Source organism: Rhipicephalus microplus, chromosome 6 (assembly GCF_043290135.1).
Source record: "Rhipicephalus microplus isolate Deutch F79 chromosome 6, USDA_Rmic, whole genome shotgun sequence".
Taxonomy (NCBI): domain Eukaryota; kingdom Metazoa; phylum Arthropoda; class Arachnida; order Ixodida; family Ixodidae; genus Rhipicephalus; species Rhipicephalus microplus.
Genome location: NC_134705.1, coordinates 179,418,276 through 179,445,436, shown reverse-complemented (window position 1 = coordinate 179,445,436; position 27,161 = coordinate 179,418,276). Strand labels below are relative to the sequence as shown.

Genomic DNA, 27,161 nt, shown 5'->3' with positions numbered 1-27,161 from the left:
CGAGGATCCGAGCAGCGCCTTGCCATCGCAGGAAAAAAAAAAGTGTACATAGACCAGTGCCTGTGGACGGCAGGACCGGCAGGCGGGCATTCATTTGTGATTTTTCTTTTCCCTTGTTGTTGTTGTTATTACCCGAGCGTTGGGTGGGACACTGTATTTTTTCTTTATTGCGCTTGCCACACTTAAACAAGGTAATTTATTTGCCCAATAAAGATGCAGTGGCGGCTCGTGGGTTGTCTCAGTGACTCTGGAAGAAGGCTTGCACTTTCTGCAGTAGATCTGCACTGGCTGCATGTTGGCTGCATTTGCTTGCGGCGCGAGCACATCCTTGGAGGTCTCCAGTCTGCAGAAACCAGAGCCTTGAGGTCAGTACGGTACAAAAAGCCAGCTGCACTTTAGCTTTGTGCACCAGCAATACGATTGCCGTGGCAGTGGTACGACCACCAGAGGTGCGGCAAAATTTTCGCGCTTAGCAAAGACCCTGCATATGGCATTGTCTGAAGGGCTTGCCGATTGCTATGAAAATTGAAGTCTGTGAAGAACAAAGCACCTCTACAGTGGCTGGCGATTTAAAGTGTTGTGCTCTGTAACCAAGATAGAATGTTTAGTATTTTAGTGATCAACAAGATGTATTTCGTGGCAATGCATCTCGTTCTTGCACTATATTTGGCGTGATACTTGAACCTATGATGCAATGAATTTTGAGTATAGCATCATTTGTCGAGAGGAAAACCAATATTTAGCTGGCTTTGAGTATTGTAAAATTTCAGGCCGTGTGCAGCGCATTAATTTTTGACTCTCGTTTGCTCGAGAGCTTCTGCTACTGATCGGCAGTGTTTGCAGACCGTGCTCTATCAGTGTTGCAGGGCCCTTTAAAATATGCAACACGATTGCTTCCGGGCCGTTTAAAAACATAATGTAGGTAAAGGCTGCGCTTCAAAGCTAAGGACGGAAAAAAAAACTGGACTCGGACAAAGAGCCTGTGTTTAGTGGCGCAGCCTTTAAATACAGTATGTTTCAACTAGCCCCTACGCATAGCTTTTACTTGTGTAGAGCACGCGAGCAGTAGATTTCGGTGTAACAGTCATCTAACTATACTCCGTTTCATACATCAGGTGCATTGCTGTGAAGGCGAGGCAAGTAGTCCGTAAAGAAAACACGAGATGTTGCTCCGCGCGGATTCGTAGCCGAGTGGTCTGACGCGTCGCTCCGGAGAGTTCACCGTAGTTTTGAAGTGTATGGGTTCGAATCCACGTGGTGCAATTTTTTTTTATAATTTTTGCGAGTTCAATTTGAAATGATTGATGTGCGAAGCTTCGAAAAAATTCGCGCAGGAGAGGTGGTCGAGGACGCAGAGCTGGACGCCATTTTTTCAAAGCTGCCACAACAAGTAAAAAAAAAAACGGCGGCGCGGGTCGCGCGGAGAGCGAAAACCTGATACGAAAGCGACAAACATAAATTACCAACTCGCATATTTGGATTGTTTATCCGACAACACAGGCATTTGTTTTTTTAACCTGATGACAAATATGTATGCTTAGAAGTTTCCCGAGAAGCATTTATTGATTCTCGTACACCCCAAGCGACGCACTACTTTTTGGTCGCGGCAGTACACAGCGCAAACAAGAGCGCTAGCTTTGACAGCGTTGCACATGATGTATGAAACGGAGTATAGATTTGTCTTAAATGTGTTCCCTCTTCAAGCATGTAAGTGGAGCGTGAGTGGGACCTTGGAAGTGTGCACAATAAACATGTTGGGCTAGTGTGTTCGTACTGTGCAAAAGGTTATAACTCGGCAAAAGGCGTAGAAAACGTGGCACAGGAAAGTTCTAACCAGTACCTCTGGTTTTCACACGGAGTTTTCACGTCGTGCGTTACGTCATTTCCTTTTTCGCGTTCGTGTAAAGTTGTGTGAAAGTCCTCCAGCGATCAAGAGGTGACAGTAGCAGCCGCTGATGCGGCCAACAAGGTATACCTTGTTGGCCTATTGCAAGGCATGCAATAATACCTACCAGCTTGCGAGCAGCATATTTGAAATTTCTTACCCGTTCAAGCACCAGCGCGTGATTATAATGAGCCTCGCACAGTTCCGGAGCCATTTCGCCAGCCGTAGCGAAATAAGCGGCAGCCTGCAAGCAACCATGGCATTGTTAGGGTGATTGTGAGGCGCGCCGCTTGAGCATGTTGTAACTTTAGCGCGGGCGTCCTGTGGCTGTGAAATGCTTAAACGCAACCGTGCCGCGCCTTGTTACCTGGTCGACGTTGCCGCTGGTGAGCTCGAGGACCCCGAGGTTGTTGTACGATTCCGCGTGGCAGTTGTCGTAGACCAGTGCCAGCCGGAAGGCGCGAGTCGCCAGCGTCTTGTCTCCGGAGCTCTGCGCGAGGTGGGTGACAAAATGTTAACGTAGCCGCTTGCAAGCATTATGCGGTAGAACGACGGATAAAGATAACGATCGGTGTATTCTGGAAGTCACTCAAAAGAAAAAAACGTCCGGAAGCTCGAGCTTCTGAGAAAGAACTTGTATCAAACGGGCCCCCTCTAGCATGGTCATATGTATGACACTGTATACGGCCTAATAGTGATCCTCGCGCTACCTTTGCAAGCCACTCATTTCAATATGTGCGCAGAGTCAACCAAGCTCTGTTATAACAGAGTGTTATATCCTCCTCGCCAGTTATTTCTTCATAAAACGCGTGAAATGTCAGCGCTAAGTGTTTGGCCGATCAAGATATCACGCTCTTTGGCTACACACTGCTATCTCTGCTTGCGCAGTGGCAAATTTGGAAAACGAAGTGGAGTCAGTTTATCGTGCACAATAGTCATGCGAGACAAGAGAGAACGGACATGTGACTGGTGGTGGTTAGAAGAAGAAGGCGCCTAATCTCTGCTGCCCGGTAGGGAGCACGGCGAAGCGCTTGATGTGGCATGGCAACGCATGGGTAGGTGACAATTCACAACGGACATCCCTCTCGTATCGACCAATCGAGACCTCATTTCATCGTGACATTGCAAGTGCTAACTGGCGACGTCACGAATCGTGCCGTAAAGACTGGAATTATGAAGCGTTGAAACTTGGGCAAGTTGGTCGGACATATACGGACAGCGCAACTTAGAAGTAGTTACAGCGTGACCGCTCAAACAATAAACAAGGATAGAAATAGCGCTGTCTTCCAACAATGATTTCATAGCTGAGTGGTGTACATACAGCGTAACTATGGAAGCAATAAACAAGGATAGAAAAGAGCAGTGACTTTCAATAATCCGCTTTTAAATCGTTGTTGAAAGTAAACGGTCTTTTCTATCCTTGTTTATTGCTTCCGTAGTTACGCTGTAACTATAACTTCTAGGTTGTGCGGTTCGTATATTCAGTAAAGACTGGAAACGTCAGAAGAGAATAACGCACTTCTTTCAGATATTTGCATTTCAGAGGGACTACGCATCGTGATATATCAAATCAGCAATGCCTAATGAACACTTCTTTCAGATATTTGCATTTCAGAGGGACTACGCATCGTGATATATCAAATCAGCGATGCCTAATGAACACTTCTTTCAGATATTTGCATTTCAGAGGGACTACGCATCGTGATATATCAAATCAGCGAGGCCTAATGAACAAAACCAGTGCGTACTGCACTGCAAAACCAGCATACCAGTGCGACGAGTCCCAGGTTGTACCAGACGTCGGCGAGATTCTGATCTTCGGCCAGAGCCAGCGCCCGGTCGAAGCAGGCGAGCGCCATATCGTACTGCTGCGCGTAGAAGCAGCACAGCGCCAGGTTGTTGTACAGCTCGGCCGTCGGCATGCCCAGCTGCAGAAGGCGCCTGCGAGTGTTTCCGGGTGCTTCATAATGGGGTACATATTGCGTTTGTTGCCACTGCGCATGCGTCGTAAACGCTGTCTCGTTAGGGGTAGCGCACAACGAATTAACCAGTGAGTAACCTCTGGGTAACCTATTTATAACGAATTTCGGTTATAACGAAAATTGGTATAACGAATATTTCGATCTACTGGGCTTGTAACGAATTTTGTGGCGAAGCTTTACTAATTCAAGTAACGAAAGCGAGCGGAGCTGCTTGGTAGGGATCCATGGTGCAATATGGGGGCGTGCAAACAAGAACATAAGACAGGCACATCTGCCGTGCCGTGGGAGCATAACCCGCCGACTTTGCTGCGCGGCAGCAAGCTGAACTTTAACCATTGCGAGTAAAGTTGAAGTGCTCGCCTCATTTTTTTTTTTTTCGGCTTTCATGGAACTTGGCTCAGTGTTCGGTTCCCCGGCATGACTTGCTGGAGAATCAATACAGCTTTGCACGTGGAGAACGTGCCTTGGTGTTGTGTGCACAATACTTCGAACCTCGCCGGCGCTTCCGTGGGGTCGCTTCATCCATCGCGGAAGGGCAACTGCGGACAGCAAGCGTCTCGTCTTAGTGCGCTAAGCCAACACCACCTAGACTAGCCTAGGTGATGTTGGCTAAGTTCATGGCGCTGCAGAACGCGTTCTGCGCGTGTCGCACGCGCTTCGACGAAACACTTAAAACATGCTGAATCGCCCGCGCCCTCTGCCGCACCTATCCTCAAATTTCCCGGAGCTTGCCGCCAGGCTAGGCGTTGTCGTCGCTCCGCAAACTTGACCTTTGCTTCCCTAATCGACTGTCATGGAACGTGTGGGGCCTCGAAATGAGAACTCCGCACTCGGAACACACGGGGATAGCGCAGTCGGGCCGAACCAAACAACACATTTATTCAATTACGTTTACAACGACGATATCGTCACCCGAATCAAATACATCAGTTGTGATCAACACGCTAAAACAACCTTACGCAATGTTCCACAACACTCGGCAACATAATAAACACAAGGCGGCGTCGCCAACGCTAGACTCGCGACGAGGGCCCGCGGCACCGTCCTCACGGACCCACCGCGAGAGACGACCGATCGCACCAACCGCCACACGCCAAAAGGACCGCTCATGTGTCATCTCTCATGTGCCGCCACCCATGCATGCCGCCAGGCGTCACTTCCGACGCTACCACGCTGGAAATTGACTGGTAAATACTTAGAAAACAGCAGGTGGCCAAACCAAAAAGAATTATCGGTTAAGAAGAAAGTGAAAGAAACGGAGACTAACATGTGGAGCATGGGCATGATTAAGAAGTCCGCACTAGAGATCTATCGAACTTTTAAGCAGGAAATTGCCAAGGAAAGGATCTATAATAATACTCGGGGTAGTTCTCTACTGTTTGAGGCCAGGGTGGGAGTACTGCGAACCAAGACATATCGAGCCAAATACGAAGGGGTAGACACAGTATGCAGTGCGTGTGGAGAGGAAGAAGAAACTGCCGAACACTTGATAATGTTCTGTAAGGGGCTTCACCCTATAGTTCAGGATGATGGCGCAGAGCTTTTCAAAGCACTGGGGTTTAGGGACCGGGAGGGCAAAATAGACTTTAAGCGGGTAGACTTAACTAGAAGGAGGTTATCTGATTGGTGGCTAAAGTCAAGGCACGAGTGAAAATTAAACTCTTCACTGCAAAGTACGAATGCTCAAATTCACTTATTAAAGAAAAAAAATAAATCTAGTTTTTGGTTCATTAAGTATTTCGGCTTGGTGACGCTAGCCACCGCCCAATCTAAAGGGTACAGCCATATCCATCCATCCATCCGCTAACTATGATGATTTTGATGATGATGGTGGCAATAGCCGCTCGCGAGCACAACGCTACCTACCCCTCGATAGTTGTGAACCCGAAATGATGACTATGCGCGAAACACGTGCGCCACGAGTCGCAAACGACTATACAAGGGGTGTTAGCACCCCCACCACAAACTGCAAGTTTGATTGGGAGTGCGAACCCCGGAGCTTGACAAATATTTCTTCTGTTGCGACCTTTGTTTTCCGTTTCCTTTTAGGGGCGAAGCTCCTTAGAATGTGGGTCTGTCCATCCTCCGATGGTGTATCTAGCCACCGGTGGCACATACCCGAAAGAGCGGTCCTTAGAATGTCCGCTGGATGGCGGCACTTGTAGATGATGAATACATGATGAAAAGATGTGAGATGGCTGTACTTTGAGTGTTCACTAGATAGACGGACGGACTGATGGACGCACAGACAAAGAGGTGGACGCCCTGACGGACGGATAGATGGAAGAACGGACGCACGGAGGGACGGATGCACCGACGGTCACACGAATGAACGGACGCACTTACGGACGCATGGACGGACGGGAGCAAGAACGAATGGGCGGACGAAAGCACGGACGTACTGACGAACGCTTCGCCCCACCAATCATCAATCACTCCGTGGATATCCTGTGATTTTTTTTCTTTCAGGTGCAGTTTGTATACAATTGGCTCACAGTCCGCCGCGGTGGAGCAGCTGCTATTGTGCTCGGCTGCTGAACCCGAGGTCGCTGGTTCGAAGCCGCGCCCTTCGCATTTCCACGGAAGCAAAATGCTTGAGGGCCGTGCACTAGCTACGTGACGTCAGTGTATACGTCAAAGGACGCCGGAGAGTAGAAATTTCCGCAGCCTTCCTCTACGGCGCTTCTCGTAAGTCATAATCTCATTGTGGTTTCGGTACGTAAAGCCCCGGATAATATTAATCCACGACGGCTTCTCTTATAACCTCATTGTGCATGGTTTCGGGACGTAAAGCCCCGACATTTTATTAATCCACGGCGGCGTCTCTCAAAATCACATTGTGGTTTCCGGACGTAAATCCCGGGATATTATTAATCCGCTACGGCATCTCTCATAGTCATGTTGTGGTTTCGGGACGTAAAGCCCAGGATATTGCTATTGCGTGGAGCTGTGACCACAGCGTGTGCCCTCGAGCGCAAGGAAATGCGACCGTCGAAGATGAACTGGCCATACGCGTATTTGTATGAGCCGTTTTTGCAATGGTTGATGACCTGTCGGTAATCAGCCGTTCCTGCTTTGGCAATCTAATGTTTTATCTAGGTCACTTGTCATTTCACGTTGTCCTTTTAATTGTTGCATGATGTGAACGCAGGTCCTTGCCTGTAGCAGGTGAAATGTTGCTCTGCCACGCATTTGAACAATGATCCGATTTCCAACACGGTCGGGGGAAGGAAAAAAAAATGGGAGGGAGCATTTCGTAGTGCGATATTAAGAAAGTACGTCCAGTTTGACGTCAAGTGCATGGACTGCACCAGCAAGATACAGACGCACCTGTAGAATCTGAGAGCCATCTCTGGCTGGTCTGCGTAGAAGTGATGCGTCGCAACGCAGGCGATAGCCTCCACGTTCACTGCGTCCTGTGACAGCAGCTCCCGGTAAAGCTTGGCCGAGCGCTGCAGATCGTGGAGGGCCTGCAATGTCCACAGTACAGTGCGCCGTGTATATAACACTTCGTACACCCGGCTGTATGTAGACTTAATCGCAATAGCTTGCGCGCGTTCTGCATTAAAAAAAATAATAAATGAGGGAGCGGGTCATGATGCCAAAATCAGCCAATAACCGTGGACGTTGGGTTTACGGCGCTGTCATTTGGGCTTACGCGGCATCGTTTGTCGAGAGCAGAGAACAATTTCTAGCTGGCTTTGAGAATTAATTATGAAATTCAGGCTGCGCGCTGCGGTATAATGTTTGGCTGGCGTGTTTTCGGGAGCATCGCGGCTACCGATCGGCAGCGTTTTCTGACGATGCCGAAAAAATGTTGCAGAGCCCTTTTAATTTCTCGATTCGGATAACTCAGCCAAAAGTGTGTGTTTGTGTGTGTGTGTGTGTGTACGTGTGTGTGATTTTCCTTTTTCTCACTTTATTTTAGTGACGTCACTTCCGTGACGGAAATGACGTGTGTCAAACATTGGTGCACCCTGGCATGAAATACTTCTGTGTTAAAAATAAAACCCGGCTTGCACAATCTGCATGCTTTATTTCCAGCGAAGCACGAATTATGCCACGGTATTACAGCACTTGCAGAGACAAGCGCTTTCCTAAGCTGGTATCTATAACTAGTCAGGGTGGTCAATAGTGTTGTTAGACTGCCGACCCGAAGGTTGCGGGATCGAGGTGGAGAAGAAAATGCCCGAGCCCCGTGAACTGAAATAATGGTGCACATTAACGAATCCAGGTGGTCAAGATTTCTGGAGCCCTCCACTATATACGTCGTCCCTCACATTGTGTTCTTGTGCTAAGTTGGTATCTAGGGCGCTCTTGGATGCACAATCATACGCGTGTGCATGCGGTATGCCGCACGCGCGTCTCACTTCGAATGTTTCGGGCATTTTTTTTTTTTTGTCACTGTGTGTACGCTTGCGAAATAATTGCAAGACCTAACTTGCAGATTCCTTACCCTCTTTCTCTCTCGCCTCCCAAGACAAATTACCAAGAAGTCGTTTTCACGCGCCAGTGTGCATCAGTATTCAAAGTGGTACATTTAACTGCTGTGTCTCTAACATTTCAATGACGATAGATATAGCGCGAAAACAGGATGACGACGCAGAGACAAGAAGGACGCGAAGGACACAAGCGCTAACTTCCAACTGAGTTTATTGCGCAGAGCGCGAAAACATAAAGAGGAGACAGTAAACCATGCAACAAAAACCATGTGGCACAAAGGGCAATACATGAGTATGGGAAAAAACAAAAGCACAGAAAAAGGCAATGAAAAAGGCAACGAAACAGAAAGGTAAAGGTAATATAACTATACTTGCGCGCACCGAAACCATCGAGCTGCCACTCTTCTAACACTTCATTGAGAAAATGCAAAGTACAGTGAGCACTTTATTACACGGAGATGTTTGTAAGTTGAAGGTCTTTCTCGATTGCATCCGAAGAATCGCAACTGTTATTGAGCTCTCGAAGATGTTTCACTTGTGTATACGGTATGCCTACCTCGTAGACACGTGCCATGGGTGCCAGCAGAGAGGCTTCGTTCGGAAACCTGTCCAAACCACGCCTGTATGCTTCCACAGCTGCGAGTGGCTGATCCATCTGCAGCTGAACCTGTAACGCACAAGTAAACAGTCTAATCCTTGAAGGGGAAAAAATTGATTAACATGCACACTGTGAAGGTGGTGCCGGGAAGCTGCAGTATTGGCCGATGAGATGGATCAATGTGACGTTGTAAGCTTGACCGACTGAACAATACGGTATACCCGCAATGATTGACGACAGTCACATGCACTATGGTCGCTTACAACCTAATAAGTTCAAGCTTGGCCAGCAGAACCACGGTACGCTTGTTAGTTACCTATGCAAGAAAGCCTTGCGTGTAAGCTGGTTTCCTTTACAAGTACTTTTTTTCTGAGCTAGTCTAAGTACCACACACATTGAAAACTAAAGGTTAGTCGTTACTGCCTGAAATGTGACCTCTGGCCGAGTCATGTCCGAATATCCGATGTAATTTGACCGGATGTTAAAACCATGGGAACGAAGATGTGTATCTTCCTCCTCAAGTTTTCTACCTCTATGGCAAGACTTGAAGAGGTGTTTTCCTCTGTTCGAAGGTTATTGATGTCCACTGTCTGAGAATATTTTTTTTTATAAACCTTCCTGAAGCATGCGAAAAGTACGTGACGTCACATGAACCTTGGTGGCCCGCGCCCGATGATCTCCAGTAAGCTTCTAGAATAAAGAGACCACCCAAGTGCACTTGTAGTGCAACTCTCAGTGCTTTTCTCAATAAATGTTTTAAGTGTGAATACACTTTATAAGCGACCCCACACCATCCGCCGCCGTCGGCGGCGTCCGCAGTCTTCTCTCTATCTTTAAAAGAAAGAGGACTTCGCGGGCCACAGCGCGACGCTCTACCGAATAAGCCACGGACGTGACGCTGATATCCCCCTTCGCTCGCTCCTCCGCTCTCCTCGCTCGCTGCAGCTGCGCGCGCACCCCTCTCTCTCGCGCGCCCGCCTTCTCTCTCAGTCTCCCGTTGAGAGCGGGTCGTGAGGGGGAGTAAAGTTAAAATCCGTTGGCATTCGCCAGTGAGTTAACGTAAACTCCCCCGTGTGATCAAATTGCGATTCCCAGGAACCATTACACCATAAAGGCACCATAGTGTGATTAATAAATATAATAGTGCGAATTAATAAATACCCCTCATAGCATCACCCCGTGCATTCGCACTTAACCATGTTCACCCTCGGGGAAATGCTTCGGAGTTTTTTTTTCCACCACTGCCACGTTGCATAGATGAACTAATGTAAAAATTGGCAGTGAATGGAATGCTGATGATGGAGCGAAGCTCCATAAGAGCATTATGAAATGTTTATGAAATGTATATGCAATGGACTACGACAGTGCCAGGTGGCCACCGGGGCGCGCCAGCGGACGCTGGTCGCGTCGGTAGCGCCTCGTGTCTTGCTTGCGTGGCGTCGCTGTGCCCAGCGTGTCTAATCGTGCAAAAAGAGAGACGCGCGCATCGCGTTCCATTCTGTCCGACCCTGTACCAATGGGCACAGGCGTTCGCCGAACACACTTTGCAATTCATAAAGTGACGGACGAATGCGCCGACAGACAGATCAGATGGACAGACAAATACAAGGGCAGATGGTCTTGATGATGATGATGATGATGATATTGGCTTTCTGATAATGCTCACCTAACAAGGATTATAGACCAATAACCGGGTGGCAGGACGCCACCATGCTTTTCGCGGTAGTTGTTGTGTCTATACGTATAGTGTTCATGTGATGTCACTTCCTCCGTTGTAGCCCTCTCCCGCCATGCCCGGGTACCTCGCTGGGTACCTACGGCAGTTCGCGTGTTGCAGCGCGGTTTTTTGGGGGCTCGTCATCTGCTACTGTGTACGATGTTGAAAAGGAAGCTTTGTGGTTTTATTGTTGTACTTTAACGAGCTCGCTTGTTCACTCGATACAAGACCGGAAAATCAAGACGTGCGACACGATATACCAGCCGCCGCGTACACCGGCTGCTTGCCACGACGTATACGAGGGCCCGTTATCCCGCTTTCCCGACAAATTACCTGGCCCAAGAACAAGTGAAAGCCCAAAGTCTCTCGAGCCGCAATTCAAAGAGTATAATGAGCGAAGCACAGCAACTCCCATCGAAAAGTAGCCGTGCAGAGCTAGGCAAGTTTACAGGAGATATAATATTGATATATTGCTGCGGCCCACGCCACCAAAGTAGCAGCACCTCCCCCCCCCCCCCCCTCCCAGTGTTTTAAACAGTGCTGATGTTGAGCCTCTTTGATTAAAATTTGTGGAGACAGCCAAGGAAAATATTATGCGAGGCAGATAGAGGCTTCGCGTAGTGCGTGCCGCGGTAATGCCGGTCATCACTCTTTTTTTTTGTGCATGTTTTGACATCTTTTTCACCTTGTATTTTACTTTTGTTGTACGATGTACAGTTGTGTCCATGAAAATAGTGGAGACTGTGTTAGGGTATTAATTGACCATTTTTTAAATATCCTGACCCCCAACTCGTACCGATCGGCTATACTTCAAAGTAAACTAATATTGTTTCGCATCCATTTTCACAGTTTGTTTCAATGCAATACCCGAATTTCCACGACCGCCATCACGATTTTCACCGCCTCCCTGACACGCTGACTATGCAGGCAGTGGTCACGGACAAGTTTGTATGTACAGTAATCAAGGTAGGCTATCTCTGTCTGCAGGTAAGTGCTTGGCCATGACACTTACCCGTAATGAAGTTACACCTGAAGACGCAAATATCACCGAGTTTCTTCTAATTGTTTTTTTTAATCCGCGCGAGCCAAACTCGCCGGTACTTTTCGGAAAATTGCAATGTGGCGTTCTTAATTTTAAGTAATAACTTTCGGCGAAGAAACACCCTGAAGCTCTGCTCCTTCTTCGTGGACTAGCCGCTCATAATTCCTCAAACTTGAATTGTGAGGCAAAACTAGAGGGGCGCAAGCACGAGGAGACAACACGGCAGCGGTGGGCGACGGAGTCGGTAGGTACCCGGGCATGTCGGTGGCGCATTTCGGAAGTGACGAAGGGGCGCTGCGTTACGCACATGCACACTATGTATAATCTCTATCTAGCCGAATGTGAATGTTCTGTAAAGTGTTAACAGCTATAGTGAATAATCACGGAAGCCTAAAGCTCGTATCATATTGGCATCTTAGATAGATAGATAGATAGATAGATAGATAGATAGATAGATAGATAGATAGATAGATAGATAGATAGATAGATAGATAGATAGATAGATAGATAGATAGATAGATAGATAGATAGATAGGCAGACAGACAGACAGACAGACAGACAGACAGACAGACAGACAGATAGATAGATAGATAGATAGATAGATAGATAGATAGATAGATAGATAGATAGATAGATAGATAGATAGATAGATAGATAGATAGATAGATAGATAGATAGATAGATAGCGATGATCGATTTTAAGTTCCCAGCTCCAGACCACCGTCCTGCTCTGTTTAGCGCTCGCGTATTTCGAAGATATTTATGTCGATGCTCAATAGACTTTCTGAACCAAACACAAACGAACGTACGCCTACAGACACACAAGCACACACACACACACGGGTACACGCACATACACACCTACACAAAGTTATCAGCTGATGCGAGCACTGAGGGATACTGTGGATCCTTTTCCAAGCATATTCGGTCGAGTTCTTACTTCGGGTTTCTCGAATATGTAGGAAAAGTCTAGTCAATGGAACACTAATGTTGCTATGTCACTCGAAAAGCTTGACTTAACTGCGTTCAACTGCGACATTTTTTTTTTTTTTTTTTACGCAAAGACGACGCAATTGAAGGCGGCAACCCAGCGATATAGGAGGCTTTCGCCAAAGGCACACACATATCTCTGACAGAAGCATGCGAGTACCATGCACGAAGGACCGCATATGTGGACGTGTCCACACGTATACCTTGGCCAGCCAGAGGAACGTCCTTGGCTGCGGGTCTCCGGCTTCCGCCGCCTTCCTGAACTGGTGTTCGGCCTCGCGCAGCATGCCCAGTCTGAGGAGACAGCGACCGCGCTGTAGTGACCACCAGCCGCAGCAGTCGGTCGACCGCTCCTGGCTGGCCAGCTCCAGTGCCTGCGGGACATGTATGCGTGCTGCAGTAACCGCGGGATGGTAGAAGGCTGAAGTTCAGCCTTCTACCATAAGCAAGGCGAATGGGTCAAGTGGACGCCCGTAAGGTAGGTAAAGTTCCGTATGAAGGAGAAATTATTTTCATTCATATTTTCACGTGGTCGTGACGTGGTAGAAGGCAGTAGACGGCATGTTCAGGATGAAACTTTTTATTTGGCTGAACTCGGCATGGCCTCGGTGTGCTATCCGCTGGCACTAAGCGAAATGCAAAAGAACACTCGTTTCAGATTATGGTGCCAATTCGAGAGCTTCAATCAGCGGTCAAAGTCAGTCCTTAGTCCTCTTATTCTGTGAGGCTCATAATCATACCGTGGTTTAGATGAAACCCTATTATGTCTCGTCGCATTGCGTTTTAGCTCATGGAGCGCGCGGGAAAGAGAGAGAGAATAAATTGGAAGAAAGGCAGGGTCAACCAGAATCGTAGCATCCGGTCTGCTACCCTGCATGAGAGGAGGAGGAATAGGCGAATAAAGATGAGAAGTAAATCGAAGAAAAAAGTAGACGCGAATGAGGAAAAACAAAAACCCACGTGACCTACGTCGCTGATGACGTAATGCTGTACCGTCGCCACATGCCGCAATCATGACGTCACAAATGTTCAATATCTGTGAAGACATCACTTGGCATCATGCGACGACATCCTCGTGACACGGGATGAGTTGCATCTTCGTTTGCTCAAAGACGGGCTGATCCCGGATTCAATGTGGCACCTCGTTAGGTGGAGCCCACGAAGCACAAAAACGTCTCCAAACGGTTAGAGAGCTTGTGGTCTGCGAGAAGACCTAAAATAGACATTTTTTATATCAAATTTGCACCTAAAATGCGAATGCATGCTGCTTTCAACATTTGCAACCTCTGCAATGAACTAGAGTATCCTTCCCAACGAGTTCATGTAGTCTACTTCGAGACGTTTTTTAGACATTCTGTTCTGAAATGCGAGCGCGCAGCACTTTCAGAGACAGAGAGAGAGGGAAGGGGGTAGTATGCACTCTATCGAATAGGTCAAGGTAACCCAAGGACGAGGATGCATAGTTCTATGTATCCTCCTTGAGGTAACCTAATGCATGTCTCTCATGCTACAGCTCTTGACGCCTTACAAGAAGTCTGGTCTCCCTATCGGGAGACTGGAAAAGATGGTTGATATAGTGGCTACTGGAAAAGATGGTGGTTATAGTGGAAATAATGCTGGCTATGCTGAAAATCGTGGTGATCATAGTGTACAGTGGCGGTGGCATGGTGTACGTTAGATGGCATGATGGAAAGGACGGTGGATGATGGTGGAGGGTAGCAAGAAGAGAGAGAGAGAGAATAAGGATGAAAGGAAGGCAAGGAGGTTAACCATGGCTAAGCCCGGTAGGCTACGTTGCAATGGTAAGGGGAATAAAATTTAGAGAGGAAGAGAGAGAAGGAGAGAAATGTCACTCACGCCGTCGGCAAGACGGCAGTATACGTGCTTAACATCACAGACGGTGAGTCACATCCGTGTCTTAATCAATTGAGCGTTGCATTAACTTGTATGCGCGGTTCCATACACCCAAAATCTTGCCGATGGTGAAGCCATGATGGTGCCGCTTGCGTTCTCAAGCAGCAGACTTCTGAAGGCTTGCGAGAACTGGAGTGATGGTGTCAAGCGGTTGCAACACGCTTTGAACTGTCGGTGTCTACATCTTGCTCAGCAGCACACGCATAGCAAGAAAATAATGGATATAGTGGTAGAATATACTGCGCCCCCTATCGCGCGAATGCTGGAAAGTACCGAGCGAATATTACGCGACTTTTCCGCTAGGGAAAAGGTGCGTGCGCCGTGGCATGTTGAAAAATGGCGGGTTGAATTGTGGTAACTTGATGCGCATTCTCTTTCTTTCAATCGAAGCATAGAGCAGTCGGTTCATATCCCAACCAGAGATGATACCTTTTGTTCGTCTGTCATTTCTTACCTGTCTGACATCACCCCGCTGGTGGTAGAGGAATCGGAAGAGTGGTTTGGAAAGCCACGGCTTGTCGGGCCAGCCCGATGCCGCCGCTCCCAGTCGACCAAACTCTGGCACGGCTGCTGGCGCCGCAGTCGTCGGCCTGGCCTGCGCGCCCGCAAGGGTAATGTAATGTTTCGTCGATGACTTTTGTTACGCGACGCACAGGTGGCCGGAAGTGAGTGTTATGAACCCCGGTGACTCGCACTGTACACCGCAACGCGCTGCAATCATCATGCCATGCGCTTAGACAAACTCGCCCACACCTGGCGGACTCCTCGCCTGCTCACCGCTGTATTAACGCCTGTGATGATGATGCAATTAAAATCACACGGAAGTGACGAGCGTGGACAGATATATCCAAGCAATGACCACGTGGTCGTATATATATATATATATATATATATATATATATATAAATATATATATATATATATATATATATATATATATATATATATATATATATTTATATATATATATATATGGCCCTATGCGTATTTTGTAAAGTGCACCGTTTTTTAATAATCGATGCTCACCCGATCGTGGATTTTTCGGCAGTAACTCGACCCTGACAAGGGAATTTCATCTTTTATCGAGGTCGCCTGTCAAATCGCGTTGCCACGTTTCATTCACGCATTCCATTGTTCCACGCGCGACTGTCATCGCGACCTGTAGGAACTGAAGTGTTGCGATGTTAAGCGCGGGGGTGAATGTCCAATACAATATTTAGAGGGTGTCGCCGATAGCACGCCATGGAGGAGGATAGCTTAATTAAGGCCTGACCACACGTACGCGTTGTAGCGCGTGGCTTTCTGACGCGGCGCCGCGCCTTCTTCCTTAGGCCGCGTTCACACTGAGCATTCCGGCCGCCGAAAGTGCTCCGAATCCGGTTCAGCGGCGGCGAGATCCGCCGAAAGGGCCCTCTCCGCGCCGATCGCTCTCGGACCGATTTTAGCGGCGTCTGCTGCCGAATCGGTCACCGCGGACCAATAGGAGCGCTAGTCAAGGAATTTTGAAAAATGGCGGCCAAGGCCTACTTACTTGTTATGCCGCAGTGCACGTAACTGAATGTTGAAACCAACGGGAGTTTCACCTTCTCTGTGCCTACTTCGCTTCCGTATTTTGTGAAAGAGGTGACCCAGCTTGCTGTTGGCGTGACCGAGCTTGTTGCGGTCTTGCAGAGCAAAACGAACCCACCAACGCCGCTGGCGTCGGTGGTTTTTTCTGCTCTTCGTGCATTACAAGACAGCCACTTGCCAGCAAAGTAAGCAGCACTGTCTTTTCTTGCTTCTTGCGTACGAGAATCGTCGAAGTATACGCCACCGGATAGCGTAGTATAGCATTTGCGAGCCGCGACAACAGCCGGGTGACAGCGCATCCATCCCGCGTTCGCCCCGTACTATAGATGGCATATTCGGCGGCGCGGGGCGCGTCCAGTGCGAACGACGCTGCGTTTCGGCGGCAGGGGAATTTCCGTCGCTGTAGAAAGCGGATGTTTCAGTGTGAACTAGGCATTAAGGAGAGAGTGAACATGCAGCTTCACGTAGCCACACCCCCACTCTCTCCATATGGAGATGCCGTTGCGCCTCGTCAAAAAGCGATGCGCTGACGCGCTGCAGCGCGTCCGTGTGGCCAGGCTTTTAGGCGGGGAGCATTGAGTGATGCGATAGAAAGAAAGTGGCATGCGTCAGGTACACGCCAAGCTTCGTAATCATTTCTGTCATGAAAAACAAAAGAAAAAAAAGAAATAAGGACACGGACACAAGAGGGGACACGAAGACAGGACGGGCGCTAGTCCTGTCTTCGTGTCGTTTTCTTCCTTGTGTCAATGTCGTTATTTTTCGCTTTACAGAAACTATTGCCAATTCTAAACTACAACTAAAGCCCGCATTACCGCTACGACTCCTGCAGGCATCGCCTTATGCATTTTTCATTGTAGGAGAAGTGCTCCCATGGTCTTATTTTTCATTATTATGAGTCCTGTACTCTGTGGAGTTAGCTTGATATCATCAAGTCAAGTTTATTGAATGGTTGGATTGAATTACATGGTTGGCATATTACAGCAGGCGGTCCCCGAGTTTCAAACTGACAGGACGACCTCCTACGGTTACATGGAGTGCGTAATTACGAAAATGTACAACAAAAGTACACCAACGTGTGAGCAAAGATGAACGAGCTCCATTAGCAATAACAATAAGACCAATACATCACATGATGGTAATACTCACTATTTAAAAAAAAAAGACATGGAAATAGCTACAAGCAAGATTCACGAACAGCTCTACTTGACAAATGCAACTCGTTTCGTTATCAGTGGTATCATTCATACCACTGATACCACTGTCTCATATATGAAAGATGGGTGGATTGATTGAATGGGTGGATTGGTTAGTGAACGGATGGATCGATGGATGAATGGATAGGTGGAGGAACATATGTATACGGGCTGGTGGTTTAGGCATGTGAATTCGGCAGATGTGTACTAGGAGACGAATCACCACGCATCAAACTGCAAGTGCGCATGCGCGCGCACGCACCGTTCTTCCTCCAGCCGTGTACAGCGCCCTCTCGACTCCCTGCTGCGTGGCTGTGCGAGACCGGGGCCGTCGTCTCAGTCCGGTCAGTGGACGGCCCTCGCGCGTCATCGGCCGGCCGCCGCCGGTCGGCGGAGGTGGCGCCCTCAGGGACGTGCCCGGACGGCCCGTCTGCGCAGTCGCCTGTGAGGTGTGCGTCAGTCAAGATCTCAAATAACATGCGGGCCGCATACGGCCTGCAGCAGACTCCTCCCTCACGGCCTGGCCCTCACATAACTGTCTTTGTCCCATATTATTATTATTATTATTATTATTATTATTATTATTATTATTATTATTATTATTATTATTATTATTATTATTATTCCTACTAAAACGTTCCGTATGCGATGTCCAATAATCCGTATGTTTCCGTAAGAATCTTACGGAAATATATGGAAAATATATGGGAAACATATATAATCTTTATGGAAACATGGAATTATTGGACTCGCATACGGAACGTTTCAGTAGGGATTTTTATTATTATTATTATTATTATTATTATTATTATTATTATTATTATTATTATTATTATTATTATTATTATTATTCCTACTGAAACGATCCGTATGCGATGTCCAATAATTCCGCATGTTTCCGTAAGAATCTTACGGAAATATATGGAAAATATATGGGAAACATATGTAATCTTTATGGAAACATATGGAATTATTGGGCTCACATGCGGAACGTTTCAGTAGGGATTATTATTATTATTATTATTATTATTATTATTATTATTATTATTATTATTATTATTATTATTATTATTATTATTATTATTATTATTATTATTGGGACACTGACGTGAAAACAATGAATCGGTTTGAATCGATCAATTGTACTCTTAGAACGGTAACGCTGTCATTTGCAACATCATAGGTTAATAATGAAGGGGAAAACCAAAATCAAAGTTTCGTTCTTGAATTTCGTGTCGAAATCTCCGCGCATGACGTCACATACAAATTTCAAAGCGCATATTTCGTGCTTTGTCGACGTTGGCTCACTGAAATTTCCTGAAACTTGGTATATCAAGCCAAGCCCCATCAGAAGGTGAAGATCGGGAGCTACACCTAGTGGGCGCCTTCGAAATCAATGACGTCACGGTGTTCGTTGCCGCACTTTCAACGTGACGTAGCCAGCCGCATTTTTTTTTTGCTCGTTTTCTCGTTCACCAAGCGTCTTCTCGAGGGAAACGTGGTGATTTTGAAATTGTGAAAGGGCAATCTAATAATACGAAAAAGAAATAGTTTTTAAGGTCGAAGCCCGTCCGTCGGCTTCGTGCGCCGTAGCCGCCGCTGGTGATGACGATGAAGAACAAGCGCGTTCCAGACTACACATTCTCTTCTATGACCGTAAATAATCAAAAGGCAGGTGTAGGCATTGTCTCTGATTCGCTTGACTGGTCCTTAATTTTCAGTGAGACTGCCTGATTTTACTCCAGTTTTTGAAGCGGAGCTCGTGGCGATTATTTTAGCTCTTCGAAAACTTCCATCAAATCAAAACAACGCAGTCTTAATGACGGATTCTCTTTCAGTTTGTGCAGCTCTGACAGCTTCAGAGAACTCTCGAATTCTAAGCACATTCAAAACATTAGTACCCCCGCAGTTGAGACTCCTGCGGTTACTATGGGTTCCGGGACACTGTGGATTAAGATTAAATGAATTGGCCGATTCCTTAGCACGAGCCGCACTTGATTGGCCAGTTTTGTCCATACTGCCAGATGTTGAATATATCACGGCAATAAGATATCGAAAATCAGCAATCTCCACTGATACGATAGAAAAAGTAACTACATGGACAGACTACAACCACCTCATGTTTCCATGGCAACCCCACTGGAGCCAGTCCAGAAAGCTCGAAGTCTTAATTACTAAATTTCGATGTCGTGTCCCCCCCCCCTAAACCTGTATCTACACAGAGCTGGTCAGACAACATCACCCCTCTGCGCATTCTGCGGAGAAATGGAATCACTAGATCATTATTTTTTGTAGTGTCGCCGCTACGATATATTTCGAAAAAGGTTACTAGTTATGCCATTTCTGAAAATAGGCGTTAGATTAACGGCGGAAACGGCGCTAAGCTTTGGTGCCTCAGTTTTGGGACATTGCCACAGGGATGCTTTCAATGCCGTTTGCGATTATATTCAGGCAACCAATTGATTGATTTGTGGGGTTTAACGTCCCGAAACCACCAAGCGTATACCTTTGTATACCGTATACCGTCCCGAAACCAAGCGTATACCTTTGTGATCTTCAATCAAAAAAATTATTTATTACTCCCAGAGTGAAGTAAACGCAGCTGAGTGGTAATCATAACACCTCAAATCTCAAAATTGCTCAACTTGATTTTTTTTTTCGTTTGCTCATTTTATGTTTTTTTACATTAGTCTTAATATAATACCAATTCATTACACATAGTTAAAATGATCACAGAAAAACGGCACTACACTTTCTTGGCCAATCCCCCTGAGTGGGTATGAGCCAACATCCCAGGGAAACAAAACAAAACAAAAACATTCTCTTTCTGCTATCACGGCACAGCACATGCAAGGTACCTACTAATGTGCCACGACGATGAAGATGATGACGATTAAGATCACGGACAACGACTGGCTTGGGCATACTGTAGAGGACGTCTCGAAATGCTCTGCGATGCATTTTGTATGACTACAATCGGGGACAACTTCTGCGGCAATGAAGGGAAGGCTATGGAACCTAAGTGGGCGTGTGCCGCCGCTGAAGAACATAGTCCCGCAAATGCGTCTGTGTTTTCAGCGCTAAAAATCATTGGAAAAAAACATTTCTTTATTTTCTACGGAATTATGTTTACAAAGAAACGCGGCATGAACCAAGGAGATGATAATATTTGTTTCGCTTTATGAAGTGTCAGTTCGCGTTTTTGCACGTTTGAAAACGTCGCAACGTTTTTAGGTGCATATCTCACAGACAAAATGGCGTATTCGCCTTTAGTATACAGTTAAAGTGGCTAGAATGGGGCTAACATTGTTTTAATGTCGGTGGTAGTTAACTGGGACAGCCGGCATGTGCACGACAAAACTGTCTGAAATAGCTCGTTTATTTATTCGGCAAGGTTCATTTTATTCGGCCTACTCCTACCACACAAGCGTCACTAAACTAAAAAAAGCCAAGCTAATCTTCCTCTACTCGTAACAATGGCGTAAAGTTAAGCGGCTGTGCTTCTTTCCTAAGTTATATCATTCACGCATTGCTGCGACAGTCATTGAAGAAGTTCGTCGTCACTCTGACCGCATCAACCACCCATTGGCTGTTTACCCAGGAAAGACCTTCACCTCTGCCCATTGGCATTCTTTTTTTTTTATCGAAACAGCAAAAGACTGGAATGATGTGCCAACCGACGCCGTTCTCATCTCCAGCCCCATCCATTTTCACGAAGCAATCTAACACATTATGTACTAAAACTCTTTACTGACCACCAGTGACATTGTTCACAATAAATGCCCACCCCTCATGTAAAACCCCTGAATAGGGGCCTTTGAGTTATAACAAATCATCATCATCATCATCAGCCTGACTACGTCCACTGCAGGACAAAGGCCTCTCCCATGTTCCGCCAGTTAACCCGGTCCTGTGCTTGCTGCTGTCAATTTATACCCGCAAACTTCTTAATCTCATCTGCCCACCTAACCTTCTGTCTCCCCCTAACCCGCTCCCCTTCTTTGGGAAACCAGTTAGTTACCCTTAATGACCAGCGGTTATCCTGTCTACGCGCTACATGCCAGGCCCATGTCCATTTCCTCTTCTTTATTTCAACTATGATATCCTTAACCCCCGTTTGTCCCCTAATCCACTCTGCTCTCTTCTTGGGTGCGGCGATGGCGTAGTGGTTAGAGCCTCCGCCTCGCATGCAAGAGGTCCGTGGTTCAAATCCCGGTGCCGCGCAGTTCCCAACCGGATTTTAAAAAAATATCCGCGTGTTGATGGAACTGCATTAAGAGGCCTGGGGTGCGGCCTCACCGGTAACCACCGCCGGGAACGCACTCCCTCACCAGAGAAGGATTGGCCACCCTGGTGCAGCATATTTATTTTTATAACAAATAAAAATAAATAAATAAACTGTTAGCGCTCCGTGTTGCGGGGTGCCCAGTAGCACGTTGCAGCCATAACCATGCATACAAACGTAACTGCAGCCTCTCTCTCAGCACTTTCTGCAAAGAACATAAAGTCCGAGTGTTGGTATACCTGATTGTCGAGCAACTCCTCGGCGAGCGACTGCAGTCCTTCGAGCTCGAGTTCGTCGAGCCAGGCGTGCTGCGTCAGGGCGAGCATGCCGAGCCACTGGAGTTGCTTGCTCGAGGGCTCCTGCTCGCACAGCTCGGCGCACTCGGTGAAGTGGCGCCGGCGGTAGAGGCTCAGCGCCCGCTGCACCAGCTCCATGCCTGGCGCTGAGCCGCCTGGTCTGCGCATGTGTATACATATACGCACATGCGATGTGCATCTTAACGTACCATGCGAAAAAGCTATGTGCATCTCAAGGTCAGATAATTATTTATTTATTTATTTATTTATTTATTTATTTATTTATTTATTTATTTATTTATTTATTTATTTCAGAAGTACTGCCAGCCTCACACATGAGGCCTCAGGCAGGGGTGGGTGATACAAAAAAACGAAACAAATATGAAGATACAACAGGAAAGGAAACACGTCACGTAGAGCTTACACCATGAAGAACTAGTACATCAAAGTAAAACGCCAGTACTTACACAATTGTAGTCGTTTACGCGTACACATACAATAAAAACTATGATGACAAGCATCTGCTCATACGGAACTAAGAAACAAATATCATATAACGGTTCAAAAATCGCAACATTTTAAACATGCAATGCATTGATATGAAAAAAGTGATAAAAAGTGGTACATAAATAGAAGCCTCAAGGACAAAATATGATAAAAAACAAGAAAACATGTTATGCACTACAAAGTTAAAGAAAAGGTTCGCACAGTATATGATATAAAAAATGCAAAAGTGTGCTTTAAGAGGCTGTAAAAGAGATGTTGTATGGTGCCACATTTATTTATTATTTGATTGATTCATTGATATGTGGGGTTTAATATCTCAAAACCACTAATGATTATATGAGAGACGCCGTAGTGGAGGGCTCCAGGAATTTCGACCACCTGGGCTTCTTCAACGTGCACCCAAATCTGAGCACGCGGGCCTACAACATTTCCGCCTCCATCGGAAATGCAGCCGCCGCAGCCGGGATTCGATCCCGTGACCTGCGGGTTAGCAGCCGAGTACCTTAGCCATAGCCACTAGACCACCGCGGCGGGGCTAAAAGAAAAGGTTTGCACAGTACACTATATAAAAAAATGTAAAGGTGTGATCACCCTTCATCCCTCTTTCCTTCCCCTTTCCCTTATCCCCTGTGTAGAGTAGCAGGCTAGAGCGAACTAGCTCAGGCCGACCTCTCTGCCTTCTAATAAATTCTCACTCTCTCTAAAGGTGTGCTTTAAGAGGTTGTAAAAGAGATGTTGTGTGGTGACACATTGGTTTATTAGAGACCTTCATTAACTCTTGTAACATTAACTGAGTTTCATTGATATTAGGATAGATGGCAGTGAATTCCATATCGAAAATGCGGTCTGTTTACCGCAGCTAGTTCGGACTTTCGGCGAGACGAAGCTTTTGTGTAAAGCGAATCTACAGCGAGTCAAATGAGGAAGCTGCCTTACGAGGGAACGCTGCTTCGATATCGAGTGCACGATTACGCGACCGCCGCTGTCGTGGCAGCGGCAGATTAGGACGTCCGCGTTGAATGAACCGTCGAAGACGACAGCGAGAGATACGAACATCGGTGCACATGTGACCTTGAGAGTCGCGACAGTTTCCGCCTGAAGAGTGTGACATGCGCGCAGATCGACCCATTCACTCACTCGTGTGTCTGCAGGGCTGCGCCGTTCATCCTGTGGCACGGCGGGCCGGGCGGGGCCGTGTGCCGGTTGGTGTGTGTACGGACGCGTCGCCATGGCAACGATCGGTTGTGTCATAGCCTCCTAGATTTCCCTTGCCTGCCGGATTATCGGCGGTCACTTGGAAAGCGGCCGTCGTCGGAACTATGGTGGTGGCGCCACCTAAGTAGGGGGTGTCTTCAAATATGTTTTTACGTTTTTGGAACTTATATGCGACAAAAATAACGTTAAAAAGTTTTAGAAATGCGTAAACGTAATTATAATTAACCCTACGTAAGTGACGCCGTTATAGATGACAGGCGTTTTGCGCTCATTCAGCAAGCAACTCCTTCAAACAAGGCATAGGCTCTAAGATTTGTAGCGAACGCCAAAATTGCCAATCTCAAAGGCCAGGTACCAAGACCCTTACTCTTGCGTAGGTAGCCCCGCCATAGATGACGCGCGTTTCGCGCTCATCCGGCAGGCAAGGGAAGTCCATGAGGCTATGATTGTGTTCGCCTATTGCTGAAATTCCCGGCAGGGAGCGCCTGTGATATGTGCGAGTTAATTGATTGATTCTGTGTGGTTTAACGACCCCAAAAAACCACCATATGATTATGAGAGACGCCGTATAGTGGAGGGCTCCGGAAATTTCGACCCCACCTGCAGGGCGTTCTTTAACGTGCACCCAAATCTGAGCACGCGGGCCTACGGTATTTTCGCCTCCGTCGGAAACGCAGCCACCGCACCCGGGATTCGATCCCGCGACCTTCGGGTTAGCAGTCGAGTGCCATAACCACGGCGGTGGTACGATTTGCGGAATAAATTAACGCGCGAGGCTCAGATGAGATCGAGAAGCCTGCGGATATAACGTGGCAGCAGCAAGCACCGGATTGCATTGAATTTCAATTATCTCGGTACCCTTGCTGCCTGTATCAGGTTTCTTGTTTGTACGGTTTTTGAACAGTATTCTTTCTGGTGGGTTTTGCTGTGCGTTTGTCGTAATATCTTGCGTTTGTCCACAAAAATAGACTTGAGTTCTTTCTTCTGTATCGTTTTGTTGGTAATAATAACACTTCATTCAAAAGTTCGCATGTCCTAGCGTGAACAGTAACATGAAATTCTGTGCTTACATTTCACATACATTACATTGAAAGGATAAGACAAACACTTCGCTCGCATAGCTAGCGGCTTTTAAGTGAAAACTTGGTCATGCATCATCAAATATAGTTCACAGAGGCAGTCTTTCGGACAAAAACATAACAGCCTAATCGAAATACCTGCCGTCCGCGACCTTGCCCCCTAAACTTAACCGGTGAAAAAAAAAAGTATTTTCTTATTTGGCCTTTCAGCGCAGATGGTTGGATATCTGCGGGGTCTTTCGTATGGCTCCAATCTCGCATATCATTCGCGTGCAAGTGAGCAGGAGCTTCGTGCGACTGTGTTTCGATGCCCACGTAAGCACAAAGTGAAGTTTCCACTAAACGCTATCTCTCCTTCGGCGTAATCAACGCACACATAGACAATGAATTAATCAATCGATCTATAGATGAGTGTACTGACGAACAAGTTCTGTCCCTTAAACCCATGTCGTCCCGTATAGGCTGGTACCCAAACATGCACCGTGGATATCTTGAATTTTGTTTAATCGATCATTGAGAGAGAGCGAATTCATGCCCGCTAGCGACTCTAGCGCTTCAGTGTCCGTGGTGGTGGTGATCGGAACTTAAAAAGCACCGCCTCTGAGATTGCTTTTTCATTGTTCGCAGTCCCTTGCCGCTTGCAAAAGCGTTTCGCCTCTCACAAACTCCTTGCTCTTACCAGAGGTTCGTGATCGAGTGATCGCAGTCACTGATAAAAACCTGTGGCCTGTAGAAAGAAACTGGGGCGCGGGGCGTCCATCGATCTTCAGGGTTCGCTTAATTGAGGCCGGAAAACGAAAAAAAAAAAAAAAAGGGGGGGGGGCGACATAGCGATATTTTGTTTTTAAATCAAAAGCCAAATCCACGCATATTTGCCGTTTGGGCTCTGACCGACGCTTCTCGTTTCGTTCGCGGTGTGGCTCTCTGCACGGTGTGCATTCATTCAACAAGAAAGCGAAATCGGGCGCCTCTACTGACTTCAGCGTCGCAGCACACAGCATTATAGTGGCTAGACTAGCCACCATAACAGCATGGTTGCAGACGAAAACTAAGGAGCACAGCCTCCAAGATCGCAGTGGCACCGCGTGCTGTTGCGTGCTTCGGACGGCAAGAAAGAGGTCGAAACCAACTTTTTGTCGCAGAGTCATAGTCCTGCGATTGCGGTGGGGAATAAGAACAAGTCGCCTGCAAATTAAAAGAAAGTTAGGCGAGGCATCCCTAGGTCTTCATTTAACCTTATTGGCTCTGACCAAGCACTGATCAAGCACGAAATTGACGTTTCGCTACAGCGTAGTTTCGCGTCGTGTTCCCCGCGCGATTGCCTTCACAGGCATGCACCGCTAGCGACTTTAACGCCCCTGCGCATGACGTGGCGGCAAGCGGAACCATAAGAGCACAGCTTCCGAGATCGCACCTGCACCACGTGCTTCGGAGTCCCTTGCCGTTTGCGTTTGCGAAAGTGTAGCAAAAGGCTCGTTGGTTTAGCTGTTCTCTGGTCGTTCTCTTTCCTGCTGCTTTGCAAGTTTCGTGATCCTGCGAGCGATTCGCAGAATCACGAACTTGTGTGACCTGCAAATGTGCCACGGGCGTTTATCGATCGTCGGGGTTCGTTTAATTGTGAGCTGGAAAAGACGTGGAAACAGAGATAGCGCTGTTTATGTTGCGAGAAAAAAAGCAACGCGCTTTCGCCGCATGGGCACTGACCGACAGTCGTCTCTCGCCGTGTTCGCGCCGCAGCAGGTGTGCGCTACGGGGTCGGGACACGTTTTTCTATTCGGTGCGCGCGCTTGTATGCGCTCGCACCAATGCCCGGCGGCGTGAATCGAAACACCTGCGCCCGGTGGCGGCTGCGGCACGCAACTGACTCATCACGGACTCCGTGTGCCGCTCGAGACAGCGGTGCGCGAGCTCAGGGCAGGCTCTTTGGCAAAAACAAAAAAACGTCGTTGCGAGTGCTTACGCCGAGGCTGTCATTAACAAGTCGCTTTTCCACATCGCGATGTCGCTTTTCATTTTCGTTTTGTAGTCATCGAAATTACCGATAGGGGCCGCTAAAAGCTGCACTTTGTTTAACTCTAACTTACAAGAGCAAATATTCGTCACAGGATGAGACATGTGTTGGATGTGGCATAAATAAAGAAACAATCGTCCACATAGTCATGGAATGCCCAAAGATTCAGCCGGATAGAAATGGGGGGAAGGTCACACTTCCTGAGGCGCTGGGCTTCGCGGTTGATGGACGCATTAACTGGTCAGCAGTAGGTATTACTAAGCAGCGGCTGGAGTATTGGTGGAGGAAAAGCAGAGAAGTCGATAAAATAACATCCCAGCCAAGAGTAGCGGCTGGGCAAAATTAAAAAGACATCCGAGTTGAGGGACAAAATTTAAACTCGAACTATTAAGGTAGGCTAGATGGCACATGCCGTCACCCCGATTCAAAGGG

General features: G+C 47.2%; 1 protein-coding gene across 3 annotated transcripts; it reads right to left on the bottom strand.

Moving 5' to 3' along the window:
• Window positions 1–139: 139 nt before the first annotated feature.
• LOC119168283 (tetratricopeptide repeat protein 8) lies at window positions 140–23,751 on the bottom strand. 3 transcript variants are annotated; one of them, XM_075867163.1, is made up of 11 exons: window positions 23,562–23,733; window positions 21,861–22,077; window positions 17,599–17,778; window positions 15,026–15,166; window positions 12,818–13,031; window positions 8,866–8,976; window positions 7,198–7,337; window positions 3,655–3,826; window positions 2,253–2,375; window positions 2,046–2,129; window positions 140–343 (listed from the first exon to the last, which is right to left on the bottom strand). In XM_075867163.1, the coding sequence occupies exons 1-10, from the start codon at window positions 23,588–23,590 to the stop codon at window positions 2,068–2,070; spliced, it is 1,389 nt and encodes a 462-aa protein (XP_075723278.1). In that variant the 5' UTR covers window positions 23,591–23,733; the 3' UTR covers window positions 140–343; window positions 2,046–2,067. The 3 variants fall into 3 exon arrangements, with proteins under 3 accessions (XP_075723278.1, XP_075723277.1, XP_075723279.1); XM_075867162.1 differs by having other exon boundaries at window positions 12,861–13,031; XM_075867164.1 differs by lacking the exon at window positions 21,861–22,077 and having other exon boundaries at window positions 12,861–13,031; window positions 23,562–23,751.
• Window positions 23,752–27,161: the final 3,410 nt, after the last annotated feature.

Bases quoted from the DNA above. Each gene is read 5' to 3' on its own strand.
- LOC119168283 (XM_075867162.1), bottom strand. From the start codon at position 23,590: ATGAACGGCGCAGCCCTGCAGACACACGA. The intron at 22,078-23,561 runs GTGAGTGAATGG...ACACATGCGCAG, and splicing joins GCAGCCCTGCAGACACACGA to ACCAGGCGGCTCAGCGCCAG. The intron at 3,827-7,197 runs GTGCGTCTGTAT...AAACACTCGCAG, and splicing joins ATGGCTCTCAGATTCTACAG to GCGCCTTCTGCAGCTGGGCA.